Source organism: Heloderma suspectum, chromosome 4, assembly GCF_057233095.1.
Source record: "Heloderma suspectum isolate Gila_16-S chromosome 4, 16-S_ref, whole genome shotgun sequence".
Classification (NCBI taxonomy): Eukaryota; Metazoa; Chordata; class Lepidosauria; order Squamata; family Helodermatidae; genus Heloderma; species Heloderma suspectum.
Genome location: NC_139461.1, coordinates 85,350,126 through 85,367,238, shown reverse-complemented (window position 1 = coordinate 85,367,238; position 17,113 = coordinate 85,350,126). Strand labels below are relative to the sequence as shown.

General features: G+C 40.1%; 1 protein-coding gene across 2 annotated transcripts in view; it reads left to right on the top strand.

The window, feature by feature from the left end:
* APCDD1 (APC down-regulated 1) overlaps positions 1-17,113 on the top strand; it is a 38,726-nt gene that overhangs the window by 18,195 nt on the left and 3,418 nt on the right. For both annotated transcript variants that reach the window (XM_084849858.1, XM_084849859.1), the window contains exon 4: positions 15,289-15,610. In XM_084849858.1, coding sequence (XP_084705984.1) covers positions 15,289-15,610 — 322 coding nt within the window. The remainder of the gene's footprint in view (positions 1-15,288; positions 15,611-17,113) is intronic.

Sequence of the window (17,113 nt, the reverse complement as noted above, 5' to 3'; positions counted from 1 at the left end):
TCTTTGCTTCTGAGACATAATGTGGGTTGATGCTGTTAGAGAAGCTGGGTATGGAAGTTCCTACTTCAGTGCACAGGGTTAGTTTAAATGACCTTCAAACATCTTTGAGATTCTACAGTTCTGTCTATGATATGAACTAGTGAACAACAGCTTCTTGTCAAGATTTTGAGATTGCATCCATTTAGTGCACTATTGGTCAGATTGACAGAAGCCTAACTATGGAATCCAGGATTTCCTAGTCATAAAAATGAAACTGCCTATAAGAGGAAGACCTAAAAAAATAACTCAGGACTTGTTGACATGATAGGATTAATAAACCATCATAAGAACCAAGGAACTAAATCCTGGCTTCAAAGTCTTAATCAAGGAGTAACATCAAGGCTGAAGATGAAGAGACTAAAAATCAATGGAAGCAGCCCCTATATGGGCATCTCTACACCAGCCTAAAATCCTGCATTTAAAACAAGGCTTTTTGCTTCCGTTTTAAATGCAGGATCACAACAACTCCCTTTTTCCCCCGCTTCCTTTTTCCCCCTCCCGTATCTGAGTCTTCCATTATTTTTCATTGATCTCGCTCATCTTCTTGCCACTTTGCCTCTTTTCACGAGGGAACTCAAGTGGAACACAATGGGGTAATTCGATAGCTCATTATCTGCTATCTATTTAGAAACAGAACAAAGAGCATTTAATGCAGGAGATGCCCTGGATGGTCATGGGGTCATGTAAAGAGCCCGCAAACTTCCATGAGTGAGCAATCTCAATTGCAGGATAAAAGCTCCCTGTGAAGAAAGCCAATCCAAGTTTACAATTCATACTTGATAGGCTGGGTGCATGCGCTCTCTGCTAGCTGAGTTCACGTGTGTGTGTCCCATTCTCTTTTGTCTGTTTGTTCTTTTTCTTTATACTGAGGTTATTACCTTAGTACCTCTAGAAGTAACACCTTTGATATGTGCTATGAAATCTCTTCAGAGAACAAAAGGTTGATGGGTAAGGGGAGGGGTTTCTATTGAAGAAAGAAAAGGCTACTGAGAAGGTATGAGAAGAAAGCATTGTGTGGGGGGAATGGTATGATGGCAGTCTAGCAACAATGAAAGAACGGGAACATGAGCTGAGAGCATTACTAAAGAAACAAGCCATTAGAAAATTATGCATGATCCAGGGTCTGTATACCTGTTTCTTGTAAAATATATTTTATAAAAAGGAAGAACTGAAGAGATCAATGGAGCTCTTTATTCATTTTTTAGAGAGTTCAGAAGCTTTCATCTGTAGTGAGAGCTGAAAGCACAGCACCTAACTGTATAGAGACATAGAGGGACAGGGAGAGAGAGAGAGAGAGAGAGATGAAAATACAGCATTAGGGTGTTGCAATGAGCCTGTGTACAGATTTTCTGATGACATTTCAAAAGAATGCACATAGCATTTGGAACCATGTTTGAGACTTGAGTTATTGTCAATTCCAGGCAGAATGCGTTAGAGTCACTTCTAGTTTAGAGTGCTTCATACTGTTTTTAAAGATTTTCACAGCAATGAGCATGATTGTAACCAATTTGGTAGAATTATTTAATAAGCCACCACTGAATGGACATATAGAACACTTACCTATATGCAAAGAAATAGACTTCCCTTGGTTGAGTTGTATTCAACTTCCAGGGATCTTTTGTAAGACAATTTCTGAACAGGACATTTTTAAATAAAGGATAATCTCATTTTGTTCTAAATTTTACTTTTTTATGCAAAGTTAAACATTGTTTTGTTTTCATGAGAAAGCAATAAGAGAATTGAAGAACGGCCTGGATGGATCAGACCCAGGTCCATCTAGTCTAGCACTCCATGTCCAGCAGTGGCCTGCTGGAAAGAGTATCGATTTGAACACAGACCATGCATGCCAGTTGCATATATTTTTCCCTAAGATTTTTGGGCAGTTTTTTAAAAAACCCAAAGCAGGTGTGGGAAGTTGCAGTCTAGAGTAGAATATCATGTGGGTGGGGAAAGGGATGCTTTCCCTGTGGTCCATTCTTCCCAAATTTCTCCTTGTTTTTTTTTCTCCCTGGAAGAGAAGAATGGACACTTGTACTTTCCCCTACAAGTGCTTGGAAAGTGTGATTTTGAAAGGAAAAATGTCCTCCTCTGAAAACTTCCACTCCAGATTACTGCTTCCCACAACAAAACAACAACAAAAAATTCTTTGGGAAAACACACAAACAAACGTACTGTGTAGTTTGACCGCTTCTAGTTTCTTATAGGTTGCAATGTCGTAAATGTAAGAACAATGGCCGCATAAGATGCATCTTGAGTCCACACAAAACACTTCTGCATAGTTATAGACATTCTCCTTTGAACTTTTTTTCTTTTTCTAATTGTTGGTCCACAGGGAAATAGCCGAAAATGAGCTTAAATTATAAAATGAGTTTAAAACCACTAGTCTCAGACTCTTCTGGAAACTAGACACCATGCATAAACAGAAACATTAAATCAACTTGTTTTTTTTTAAGTTTTTACGGTCACACAGTAAGTTGGGTGAGGAAATTACCTCTGAAGTGAATCAGGTGTATTGTACAATTCTGTCTGGCAAAGCTTGTTTCATTTCCTTTTTATTTATTTTTTAAGTATAGAAACACAGCTAAAATCATTAGACATCTATGAAGAATAGAGAGCCTTGAAGCTGTTTAAGTTGATAAAGCTGCCAAATTGAATCTAGAAGCCACATTCATACTACTTATATGGGCCAACTGAGTGGTAATTAAAAGCAAATGATTGTTGGATATGTTAGGAATGCTAAAGCCAAATAGAATTGGGTTTATTCCAAATTCTTTATAGTGATTTAGCTGCAGGATGATAAATCAAAGGCCCAAAGTGAAAACTAGATAGATCTAAGCCAAGCGGTTAATTTCAGTGAATTTCCAAAGGCCCAAAGTTTGTTCAAGCACATAGAAGAAAAGAGGGAGCTTCCCCCCAAATACCTTCTTTATGGGCCCCTAAAGCAAATACTGTTCGTTAGTAGTTAAATAAAATCACTATAATATTGTATACATTTTTCATAATCCTTAGCCTACACAATATTCTAGTGGAGCTAGAATAGGAATTCAAAAGCAGTCAAGGGCTGCCTTTCAGTTGCTTTTCATTTGAAATACTTGACATAACTGGTTTTGTGGTGGCTGTGAAATAGGGTAAGGTAACTGAGTGTGCAGTGCAGGCCATGTGCAGTGGCAGTCTGAAACAATGATTTTCTTTGGGAACACCAGGAATGGGTGGGCACAAGATAGAACACAGCTCACCAGTGGACTACTGACCTATGTCTTTGGTACCACCTAGTGCCTACTGGTTGCAGCAATTCTTGCCAAGAATGCAGAAGATATTTCTGGTGTTCAGGAAGAGGACATATTCTGTGCTTTAACTGCAAAAAGATTCTACATTAGATCTACCTTTTTTCTTGATTTCCTGTGGTCCACCATTGCATGTTTAAAATTACAAAACATTAACACATGCTGGGGGACCATGGGAAGTAAGAGAAAGAAAAGGTATACTGCACAAGATTAAGGGCTCCTTCACACCGGGCTTTTATCCTGAGATTGAGATGGCTCCTTCACGGAGTTTGTAGGCCCTTTACATGACGCCGTGATCATTCAAAGCGTCTCCTGCACTAAATGCCCTTTGTTCCATGTTTAAATAGATCGCAGATAATGACCTATCAAATCACCCCATTGTGTTCTGCTTCAGTTTCCTCCTTGAAGAGTTAAAGCTGTAAGAAGAGGAGCGAGATCAATGAAAGATAATGGAAGACTCAGATATGGGGGGAATCAGGGAGAAGGAAGCGCATGTAAAGAGAGACAGTTGTGATCCTGCATTTTAAACAGAAGCAGAAAGCCCTGTTTTAAATGCAGGATTTAAGGCTGGTGTAGAGATGCCCTAAGTAAACCCACATCTGGCTTATACTTTCAAGTATCCATGAGACTCTTGTAGATAACTTTATTTCAGAGTAGGTCTCCTCAAGCTTATCTACATGAATACTGAATCTCTGGAGTGTATAAAACACACCTCTCCCTTGCCATTTCAGGTCCCTCTTAGCCACTGTGTACTTGAAGTAAAACATGAACTCTGTCTTGACATAACAGAAACAATATAAAGTTCTTCTTTTTATAAACAAAATAAGGAAAAATTGCAAGTAATTCAGCCTTGGTCTAAAAAACACTTAAATTTATGACATGTATTCATGAATACAAATGGTAAATACAGAATTGGCACATGCATGAGCTAAATTGAAGTATTTGCCTTTCTCTTCTTCTTTTTGGCACCTGTCGCTTGTGCTAAATACAAATTCAGTGCAAGTTTGCTATAATCTGGAAATATGTCTGTAGCCAGGGCCAGGAATTTCCCCTAGAGCTGATATTAATATAGTTTTGTACAGAAGCTAAAGACCAGGAAATGTATAATAAATTGAGGTTCAAAATGTCCAAGGTTTAAACATGTAGGTCACTTCTGGGTTAAGACATCAGGTCACTCTTTAGCTTTGAAGTATCTTTCTATTTCTTTGTGTCTTACACAAGTTGAGTGATCACACAATCCATTGAAAGAGGAAGGGTTTAGGGACAGCTTCCCTCGAATCACAATGTTAAGTAGAAGATTTAAAAATACAAATTAAGGTAAGAGAAAACCTGTGGGGCTAAGTAAAAAGAGAAAGCTGTGGGGAAAGACTCGTAAGAATTAATTCCAGAGAATGAAACAGAGTGTTCAGCCTAGAGGCAAGTTCTGTCCAACAAAAGTAGAACACTTTGGTTCATTTAGCAAAGATACAGTTATTTTAGCATTGCATTACCAGTCTCTCTCAACTAATTGCAACTTATTTAGTGTTTAGAATATTTTTCATTTATTTATTTGATTTATACTCTGCCTTTCTACCAAAAATGGCACTCAGGGTGGCTTACAGTAGATCAAATTGGTAACTAAATCAAATGCAGAAAAAAATGTGAAAACTTTCTCATGTTCTATCTTCTGGTTGAGCCTCTTGATTAACTTTTTGCAGGAACCCTGTGATACTTTTTGTCAATGATAAATGGTAAATTAGTATTGCTTTAGTGGAATAGATGGCAAATGTAGACATTCTACATCTGAGAATGACACTGTTTATCTCATTTCTCATATTTCACCCAACATGCTAGGATTTAAATTCAATGTTAAAACATCTCTTTTTTGAAAAGTGTTTTGCCTTCAAAGGGCAATAAAATCCTACTGAAGCAGACAAGTCAGACAGCTTCAACTTTTTAGGTTACATTTTTTGGGACACAATGGTTTTAAAAGGATACTTAAAAGTGAAATGTAGTTAAGATTTCTTAATGCAACTTGAGTTTCCCTGCTCAAGATAACTGTACTTTGGACTGCCAGAAAATGACACTCGAATATCGTACCTTATGTCATTACTCTTAAATCTTGTATAAAGTCCATACATCATTTTTAAACTTCAGTTAACATTTGCATTTTTCAGGGTTGCTTCCCTGGGAGTTCCCTTATCCATGTTAGCCTCATATATGAGATCATGGAAAGCCTGCTAGTTATCACTTTGGTGAGGGAGAGATTCTAACCATTCATTAAAGTGTTCTCTTGGGCTTGAGATATCTGAGCAGTGGGGCACTGGAGTGGGAAATTGTACTAAATACGCATGGAAGTGTTTTTATATGGCATCAGTTCCACAGCAGCATAGTGTGAAGAAATCCAGCCCTTTCTATTTGTTTTTCATTATTTTCAGATCACTTTTGGAATCAAATGCTTTAGAGTTTTCCGTTGGGCTCATCATGGGGGCTCTTACTCAAAAGGCCTGGACACAGATTCGAGAGCTACCACGTTAGGCCTTTAAAATACTGAGCATAATAATCCTGACCTGACATGCCCTTCTCTGGCATTCGTTGTGCTGTGCCTGTAATTCAACAGTTTTATGGGCTTAAGGGTGCGCTGCTAAGTACATCTTTTAAGGCTAACCAAAGTCAGCTGAAAATGAAACAGTATTCTTAGTCAATATTTCTAATACACTAAAACTGCTTGTCTTTAACTCTGCAGTACTCTCAGCTTTTCAATCAAAACAAATTCCAGTTCACCTGGCATAAATCAGTGCAGTTCCATTAAGGTTATTGGATTGAAGATTATTTACACCAGATGAGAATCTGGACTTTTTAGTCTGAAGTATGCTGGGCAAAAAAGAGAAAGAGGCAGGAGAAACAGAATTCCTGAAATAATTTTTACTTTAAGTTTATAAAATGCTTTAAACAAAGGAATTGTGAAGCAAGCCATTTCGCTAAAGTTGGAGTAGGGGACTTACTGTCATTAACCAGGATAGCAGTAGGAACCAGAGCTGTCACAAATAAATTCAGGAACAGGGATTGGAGGAGGGGAGGGAATAAACATCTTGTTTGTACATACATCCCTGTTGTTCTAACTTTAAATAAAAAGTGATAGTTAAAAGTACTGGGTCCCAAGTGAGACATTATAGGAAAATGTAGATATTCCGGTGCAGGTTTGGGGCTGGGTTTTTGTTTCTCTGTGGTGTCACTAAAAGAGGAAAGGGTAGGATAAGGAAGAGCTCAAAGCCAGCAAGGAGGACAATGAAGAACATTTGCTTTTTTTGTTCTGATTAGAAAAGTCTTGATTGTGTTTCTTACAGCCTTTATCATTTGAAGAAAGATAAATTTAGCATATTGCAGCTACATGCAACTTATAAGGCAAAAATAACATTTTTCCAAAGTCTTCTTTATTTCCATGCCGAAAGATTCATTTCTCTGTTTTCATAGAATCATAGAATAGTAGGGTTGGAAGGGGCCTATAAGACCATCGAATCCAACACCCTGCACAATGCAGGAATCTAAGTCAAAGCATCCCTGACAGCTTCATCTTGAATGCCTCCAGTGTAGGAGAGGCCTCCCTCCCTAGGTAATTGGTTCCATTGTCGTATTGCTGTAACAGTCAGGAAGTTTTTCCTGATGTTCAGACAGAATCTGGCTTCCTGTAACTTGAGTCCATTATTCTGTGTCCTGCACTCTGGGATGATAGAGAAGAGATCCTGGCCTTCCTCTCTGGGATAACCTTTCAAGTGAACAGTGCTATCATATCTCCCCTCAGTCTTCTCTTCTCAAGGCTAAACATGCCCAGTTATTTCCGTCTCCCTTCATAGGGTTTTGTTTCCAGTCTCCTGATCATCTTCGTTTCCCTCCTCTGAACCTTCTCCAGTATGTCTGCTTAAAGTGTGGTGTCCAGAACTGGACACAGTACTCAAGATGAGGCCTAATCAGAGCTGAGTAAAGGGGAACTAGTACTTCATGTGATTTGGAAGCTATATTTCTATTAATGCAGCCCAAAAGAGCATTTGCCTTTTTTGCAGCCACATCACATTGTTGGCTCATATTCAGCTTGTGATCTACAACAATTTCAAGATCCTTCTCGCTTGTAGTATTGTTGAGCCAAGTATCCCCCATCTTGTAACTCTGCATTTGGTTTCTTTTTCCTAGATGCAGAACTTGGCATTTATTCCTATTACATTTCATTCTGTTTTCTGCCCAGCGCTCCAGCCTATCAAGATCCCTTTGAATTCTGTCTTCTGTCCCGCCCAATTTTGTGTCATCTGAAAATTTGATCAGCTTTCCCTGCACCTCCTTGTACAAGTCATTAATAAAAATGTTGAAGAGCACTGGGCCCAGGACTGAGCCCTGCGGTACCCCGCTCGTTACCTCTCCCCAGTTTGAGAAGATCCCATAGATAAGCACTCTGTGAGTCCGATTCTGTAGCCAACTGTGGATCCACCTGATAGTTGTTTCATCTAGCCACTTTGAGCTAGTTTGCTCATCAGGATATCATGGGGCACTTTGTCGAAAGCCTTGCTGAAGTCGAGGTATATTATGTACACAGCATTCCCACAGTCCACAAGGGAAGTTACCTGATCAAAAAATGAGATCAGATTAGTCTGGCTGGATTTGTTCTTGACAAATCCTTGTTGGCTTCGCATAATCACTGCATTGTTTTCAAGGTGCTTACAGATGGATTGCTTTATAATATGCTCCAGAATTTTCTCAGAGATGGATGTCAGACTGACTGGTCTGTAGTTCCCAGGTTCCTCCTTTTTGCCCTTTTTGAAGATAGGGACAACATTAGCCCTCCTTCAATCATCTGGCATTTCAATTGGGGATTAATCAATCAGTTCAAAATCTGTATCCTGTGCACATTTTTGGTTCTTAGTTTCAGACAGGAGATTCTGAGAGTTAACAGTGTATTTCTTTAAAAACAAATGCTATACAAGGGGAAAGAATGGGTGGGCTTTTAGGTTGATTAAGCGCAAAGGAAGATCAGTCACCTGAAATGGTCCAGCATGTGGAATCGGCGGGATGGAAATGTGAAGTGATTAAGAAAGATGAGGATCAGTGACAGGAAAGTAAGCTAGAGTATTCCAAGATGTTAAAAGACAGATTGTTGGCTTTCACCCAAGAATATATATTACATGTCTATTTTGCTTAATAAGACTTTATAGTATGACATATTGTCCCATGGATTTCATCTCCCTTTGCCTGAAGTAGGAATTCACCTTAAAACACAAGATCTGGGGGCACACTGGAAGTTCCTTTCCATTCCATTCAGTATTGCTGTTGGCATTGGCTCTTCCTAAAACAGGCCATATTGTCTGGGCCATAAACATCACTCCTATCATTATTTTGAAGGTGCTTCTTCCCTTGGAAATGGATTTATAACCTCTTTCCTGTCATTTCAGTGGCAGGGAAGAAACTTCAAAGGTAGTATTGTTGGTAGCCATCAGAAGATAGACAATTTCAGTTTACATCCAAGTTTATTTTACTAGAGGGAAATGTATGCTGCATCTCAAATGTATTTTGGTTGCAGTACCACATAGGAAAGGCAATTAACTTTACCTTACAAAAAGGTACTATGGGGTACCTTTCATTCATTATTTAAACAGGGTACTGTGTCCTAGATAAAGAGCTCCTTTACAAGAAATAAACATCATTTTTCCTTGATGGAATTGTACATATGTCCTGTATTTGTACCAGGAATGCTTCTTTTTTTCTGCATAGAAATCTCTGTAGGAAAAAGCATATGCACCATGACATGTGACAAATGGACATGCCTATTTTGCCCTGTGTTCACTCTGTGCATAGGAACCATTGTTAATATATGGCCCACCATCTAGAGCTGGCCAAAGACTTTTGTTGCCCTAAGCAACTGTAGCTACAAATCTGAAGAATACCACAGAAGATGCTGAGGCACAATTGTAGATCATATGGTGCTTCACTGTATTTCTGCAAATATTGTCACCTCAAGAAAATGCTTGGTTTGATCTTGCTGTGTGGCCAGCCTTGTAACCCTTCTCAAGCCACAGACAGTGCTTCTAGAAGGACGCCTCCTAGCACACTACCAGTCAAGAAATATTGTGCGGCTATTCCATCTTTTGCCCCTTAACATTTTCTGTGGTGAGAGAAAAGATGGAAGAAGTGATCAGAAAATATTGGAGGGATACAAATGGAAGGTGACACACACCGCCAGTGTAAAATTCCATGAAGGAGGCAGGGTGATTGCACAATAAACATCTTGGGCTGGATCCAGATTTAGGCATGTGCAACTGGGTTGGTGGAAGCAGACTTCCCCACCACTTCCTCCCCACAGCCCCCTGAAAATCCTACACAGAGGGTTGCAGGACCCTGCTGAGTGGCGTGAGTTGCAGTGTGTATGTGGCGGAGAAGGGGATGAGGATCCCCAAAATTGGGCAGAGGCATCTTCAGTGAGCAGAGCTGTTCCATCAATGGAAGCCAGATCCTGGATCTAAACCCTTGTCTAGAAGCACAAATATTTTGGATCAAGCCTTTTTCAATAGTGTAGGAAGAGTCAGAGTTAAGCTTGTCCAACTCCATGCTTTAAAAGGAAAACTTTCCATTTAACACACCCTCTAGGATTAATTTGTGGTCTAGGCCACAGTGCTTGACGAGTAGAGAGCAGGTGCATTGCAGCAAAGTACTTATAGAGCATATAGCTTGTGTTGACTCCAGAGAGGCAGACCAGATATTGCAAGAAAATAGTCAGGGAAACTACAATTACTGAGCTGGAAACTATGGTATTGGAGCTACATAGTGCCATTCCATTTTGGGGAAGTAGAAATGGAAAACTATTAATCTTCCTTTTAATCACTTTTATTTACTCTTCATTGTTTTATGGATCATATGTTTTAATTGCTGTTGAGAGCTGCCTTAGGGATCTCATGAGGAGGGATACTAAACAGAATAATTTTAAAATGTTTTGTGCTAAAAGATAGTTTTAGCAATGATAATTTTTTTATACACATCATATCATATAAAATGTGATTCAAATTTGCAGCTACTAAAGTCTTATATTTTCCATAAAGAATAAAAGAATGCCAATTTACTAGCCTTCTGTTTCTGGTTATGGCTTTTTCTTAGTTTCCTATTAAGAAAGTGCCTACAATTGTCTTTACCAGACATACATAGAAAAGAATTGATCACAAATCTGTGACTTAAAACTCAATGCACTTTGAGAAAGCATTACAAAAGCCAGAACAAAAATAAGAAACATCCTTAAATTGTAGAGCATCTTCCTCATTGCATCTTATCAATGTAGAACAAAATACAGCATTTCCCTCTCCTGTTCTCATTTCATACAATTAGCATTTGGTTTCTGGGATTTTGGATACAGCACATGAAAACTACTTCCTGTTAAAAAGCCTAGAGTTGTCCTAAAGGCTCTAAAATTAAAGTGATATTGAAATGGGTGGTGGCTTGCATAGGACCAAGCAGCAAGGCTTGCATCACAAGAAGAACAGTGTGTGTTCAGAGAGATGCAAGAACAAAGAATTATATTATGTGGTTTGGTCTTTCAAGAATACAGTAGGATAGTAAATCATTCACTGGGGTAACCTTGTCATGGTGCTGGAGCTTGAGCACCTCAATGACGCCATGAGCTAAACCGTGAAGGGACACCCAAGACGGGAAGGTCATGGCAGAGGTCAGACTAAATACGATCCCTGGGGAAGGAAACGGCAACCCACCCCAGTATTCTTGCCATGAAAACTAAATGGATCAGTACAACCAGAGATATGTTGGTATGCCATCGGAAGATGGAACTCCCAGGTCGGAAGATGGTCAAAATGCTACTGGGGAGGAACAGAGGATAAGTTCAACTAGCTCCAGATGTGATGACGCAGCTAGCTCAAAACCGAAAGGACGGCTAGCGGCCGATGGTGCTGGTGGTGAACAATGAATCCAATGTTCTAAAGATCCAACACACCATAGGAACCTAGAATGTAAGATCTACGAGCCGGGGCAAGTTGAATGTGGTTATAGGGGAGATGTCAAGATTAAATATAGACATTTTGGGTGTCAGTGGACTGAAATGGACTGGAGTGGGCCATTTCACATCAGATGACCACCAGATCTACTACTGTGGACAAGAGGACTATAGAAGAAATGGAGTAGCCTTCATAATTAATAATAAAGTGGCTAAAGCAGTGCTTGGATACAATCCAAAAAATGACAGAATTATCTCAATTTGAATTCAGGGTAAGCCATTTAACATCACAGTGATCCAAATATACGCCCCAACCACAGATGCTGAAGAAGCAGAAGTAGATCAGTTCTATGAGGATCTGCAGCACCTACTGGATAATACGCCAAGAAGAGATGCTATTTTCATTACAGGAGACTGGAATGCTATGGTGGGTAGTCAGACGGCACCTGGAATTACAGGCAAGCATGGTCTGGGAGAACAAAATGAAGTGGGACATAGGCTGATAGAATTCTGCCAAGACAACTCACTGTGCATAACAAACACTGTCTTCCAACAAACTAAGAGACAACTTTATACATGGACTTCACCAGATGGTCGACACCGAAATCAGATTGACTACATCCTTTGTAGCCAAAGGTGGTGGACATCTATGCAGTTGGTAAAAACAAGACCTGGAGCTGATTGTAGTTCAGATTACGAATTTCTTATTGCACAATTTAGAATCAGACTAAAGAGAATAGGGAAGACCCACAGATCAGTTCGATATGAGCTCATTAATATTCCTAATGAATATGCAGTGGAGGTGAAGAATAGATTTAAGGGACTAGATTTAGTAGATGGGGACCCGGAAGAACTATGGACAGAAGTTCGCAACATTGTTCAGGAGGCAGCAACAAAAAACCCCCCAAAGAAAAAGAAAACCTAGAAGGCAAGATGGCTGTCTGCTGAGACACTGGAAGCAGCCCAAGAAAGAAGGAAAGCAAAAGGCAACAGTGATAGGGGGAGATATGCCCAATTAAATGCCAAATTCCAGAGGTTAGCCAGAAGAGATAAGGAATTATTTTTAAGCAAGCAATGCGTGGAAGCAGAAGAAGATAATAGAATAGGAAGGACAAGAGACCTCTTCCAGAAAATTAGAAACATCGGAGGTAAATTCCAGGCAAAAATGGGTATGATCAAAAACCAAGATGGCAAGGACCTAACAGAAGCAGAAGAGATCAAGAAAAGGTGGCAAGAATATACGGAAGATCTGTATAGGAAGGATAATAATATCGGGGATAGATTTGATGGTGTGGTCAGTGAGTTAGAGCCAGACATCCTGAAGAGTGAGGTTGAATGGGCCTTAAGAAGCATTGCTAATAACAAGGCAGCAGGAGATGACGGTATCGCAGCTGAACTGTTTAAAATCTTGCAAGATGATGCTGTCAAGGTGATGCATGCCATATGCCAGCAAATTTGGAAAACACAAGAATGGCCAACAGATTGGAAAAAATCAACTTATATCCCCATACCAAAAAAAGGGAAGCACCAAAGAATGTTCAAACTATCGAACAGTGGCAATTATTTCATATGCCAGTAAGGTAATACTCAAGATCTTGCAAGGTAGACTCCTGCAATTCATGGAACGAGAATTGCCAGATGTACAAGCTGGGTTTAGAAAAGGCAGAGGAACTAGAGACCAAATTGCCAATATCCGCTGGATAATGGAGAAAGCCAGGGAGTTTCAGAAAAACATCTATTTCTGTTTTATTGACTATTCTAAAGCCTTTGACTGTGTACATCATAAGAAATAGTGGCAAGTTCTTGGTGGTATGGGGATACCAAGTCATCTTGTCTGCCTCCTGAGGAATCTGTGTAATGACCAAGTAGCAATGGTAAGAACAGACCACGGAACAACGGACTGGTTTAAGATTGGGAAAGGAGTACGGCAGGGTTGTATACTCTCACCCTACCTATTCAACCTGTACGCAGAACACATCATGCGACGTGCTGAGCCTGGGCTTGATGAAGCCAAGGCTGGAGTTAAAATCGCTGGAAGAAACATTAACAATCTCAGATATGCAGATGATACCACTTTGATGGCTGAAAGCAAGGAGAAACTGAGGAACCTTATGACGAAGGTGAAAGAAGAAAGTGCAAAAGCTGGGTTGCAGTTAAACCTCAAAAAAAAACCAAGGTTATGACAACCAGCTTGATTGATCACTGGCATATAGAGGGAGAAAACGTGGAGGCAGTGACAGACTTTGTCTTTCTAGGCGCAAAGATTACTGCAGACGCTGACTGCAGCCAGGAAATCAGAAGACGTTTTCTTCTTGGGAGGGCAGCAATGACAACTCTTGATTTATAAATGTAATAAATAAATGAATAAATTGATAAAATAGTTAAGAGCAGAGACATCACACTGACAACAAAGGTCTGCATAGGTAAAAGCAGTGGTATTCCCCGTAGTAACCTATGGCTGTGAGAGCTGGACCATAAGGAAGGCTGAGCGAAGGAAGATAGATCCTTTTGAACTGTGGTGCTGCGGGAGAATTCTGAGAGTGCCTTGGACTGCAAGAAGATCAAACCAGTCCATACTCCAGGAAATCAAGCCAGACTGCTCACTTGAGCGAATGATATTAAAGCCAAAACTGAAGTACTTTGGCCACATAATGAGAGGACAGGACACCCTGGAGAAGATGCTGATGCTAGGGAAAGTGGAAGGCAAAAGGAAGAGGGGCCGACCAAGGGCAAAATGGATGGATGATATTCTGGAGGTGACGGACTTGACCTTGGGGGAGCTGGGGGTGGCGACGGCCGACAGGAAGCTCTGGCATGGGCTGGTCCATGAAGTCACGAAGAGTCGGCAGCGACTGACCGAATAAACAACAACACGCTGAAGAGCATTATTAATATAACAGGGTGAAAGGCAAAACATTACAGATCTCCCCATGTATCAATTGTAGTAATCTGTAATTGTGGGAAGGGGCTTCCTTTTTTCATAGCACAGAGCCCCCAGTCTTCTGCTGTGCTCTAAAATTCTGCTGTACATGTTACAACACAAGGGCATGCTTGCACTACAGTGGCTATCGCAGGAGCTAAGGTTGCATGCTAAATTTTGGTCCTAGATAAGCACCTGCCTGTTATAAGTCTATGCAGTATAAATAGCATACTTTGTAATCGTGTCATTTTATCTCAAGTGCAAGAAAACCAGTAGATTTCAGGACATAAATCTCTGGGAGCTTCCAGACTGGAGGCTTTTAGCACTATCAGTAATTGTTCCACACTTTGGTGCATATAATGCTTTTTTTACGTGAACACTCCATTAACTATGTTCTGTCCACACTAGTGGGTGTAATATAGCTGAGGGACAATGTACATTGTTTTAGCAGTGTGTTTATTTTTTAGCAATTTGTTTTAAATTTGTGCTAAAACACTTTGGTGCTATTATGGAAATAGTTTTTTAAAATGTAAATGTAGGAGAAAAAGTATTTCACACTACTTAAAAATTGATTTTAAAAAAGCTGCTAAAATGGTGCTGGCCAGCCAAGTAATAGCAAAAGGTAATAGTAAAGGTGTATCAAACTAATGAGGCATGTGCATAAGGGTAAACCCCACCTGAAACATCACTTCACATGTTAAAGCCATGCTTCTTCAAAAAGACCAAAGGGTAGTTCTTGGAAAGTTTTCTTAATCAAAACGACAACAAATTGGTGTTCCATTGAAATAAGTAGGGCTTTTAAAAAAATATTTTTTCTTCTATACCATATTATAAACTGCTTTTGAAAGTCTCTTGCTTCAACAAAGGTTTGCCCTGCAGCATGGAGGGCTGTTGTTCAAAAAATGAAAGTTCACCCACCCCTTAGGCATGCAAAATAGTTGCATGGGTCTTTGGTTCCTTGCCATGTTTAAGCACAGAACCTATGATAAGGAAATATATAATTTTCTAGCATTGTGAAATTAACATTGGCTCTGTGTCTTGCAAGGTTTCTATTGGTTTTACAAGGGTTTTATTGGTTTTTATTTCAGAACCATGACCATTCATGTATAGCCTGCAGGATCATCTATCGGTCGGATGAACACCACCCTCCAATTTTACCTCCAAAGGCTGATTTGACTATTGGATTACATGGGGAATGGGTGAGCCAGCGCTGTGAAGTGCGTCCTGAAGTGCTCTTTCTCACCAGGCATTTCATCTTCCATGACAACAACAATACCTGGGAAGGCCACTACTATCATTACTCTGACCCAATCTGCAAGCACCCCAGTTTCACTATCTATGCCAAGGGTCGTTACAGCAGAGGAGTACACTCATCCAGAGTGATGGGTGGAACAGAATTTGTGTTTAAAGGTAAGAATATGTACGTTTTAATATGCTCTAAGCATATGTTGCATTGCACCCCAGATGAAAGAGACAAGACACAAGTTTATTGGGTTAAAAGAACAACAACTTTATTTAAACTTACTTAAGGGATCTGCAATGGGTAAAGAGCCTAAAATAACTCCCCTCCCTCCAGTGTAGGTTCCCTATCAGAATGTGATAGAGGAGCTTCCCTCATACTAGCCCACTCTTTCTGGGCATGCTCTCCAGGGTCATGACCAATGGCTAGTATTTTAAGGATCCCCAGCGATTTTGGGCCAGTGAGCACATTTCAAAATTTGGGAGTGTTTCATGGGCACTCTCACAAAATGGCTGTCATGGTGGGTGTGGCCTGTCACAAAATTCCCATTTCCTAGAAGGCAAGCTGATGAGGCTAAAAGTAAACTAACTTGCCCAAGAACTTACATACAAGACAGAGGTGGAGTCTAGGGTTCTAAAGACAAAACCAGTCCTTTGAGCCCAGCTTTCTGCTCCAACACCCATTTCATAGAAGGCTAATTGATAGCGCTCAGACAACAAGTAATTTGGCCAAGAAATTGATTGCAAAGCAGAGATTGGGGCTGAGCCCCAAATGCCAAATCCCTTATTTGCCTCCACAAAGTACAACAAAATACCAATTTCACAGCAGGCAAAATGGTGATGCTTAGAGAAACATGCACATGCAAAATACCCACATGCATTAGAAAAAGACATGCACACTGCCCCCCATAGGCAAACGTATACACCGCACAGAATTAAACTAGCAAGCAAGCTAACACCACACTAAAACAAAACAAAACCCAGGCAAAACATACACACACAAGGCAAAACACGCACACCCACCACCATACCTTTCTTTTTTCTGGCTGTGTTCAAAATGAAGTGCTGGGCTGCAGCCAGCCACCATTTATTTTCTAAGAATGCCTCTAAAGCCAATGTGGCATGTCAGCCACCCAGTTTTTTAAAGGTTTTTTTAAAAGCTCTTTTTAAAATATTAAAAATCAGAAGGGATGGGGAGCCTGGCAGGCACTAAGGGCCCCCAGAAATAAAGTAATAAAAAAAAGAGAAAGCATATGGCAACGATAAAATGTGGCTGTGTCCAAAGGGCAGCAGTGAGTGTTTGCTACTAAATGGAGAGAGAGAGGGAGAGAGAGAACGTCAGCCCCCTGCAGAGCTGCTGAACAAAGAGCCTTCAGGCTGCCTTTTCTATCAGATGACACCATGATGAAATTTAAAATGTAGGCCTTGTCTGACACTTACATAAAGGCATTCCAACCCTAAGCACATGCAACTACATTCATAACTGTAAAATATAAGATTGCATCTATATTGCTAAAGATATGTGCAAGGGAACTCAGATTTTTGTTAGTGTTTGTTGACATTTTTCATACAAATTAATTAAATCATGCCACCCCAACTTGAAACGGCAATTTCAGTTTGTTTGAAATTCCCTTTGTGGAGGAGGCCTCTTCAGTTCAGCTGTAAGTCAAAACG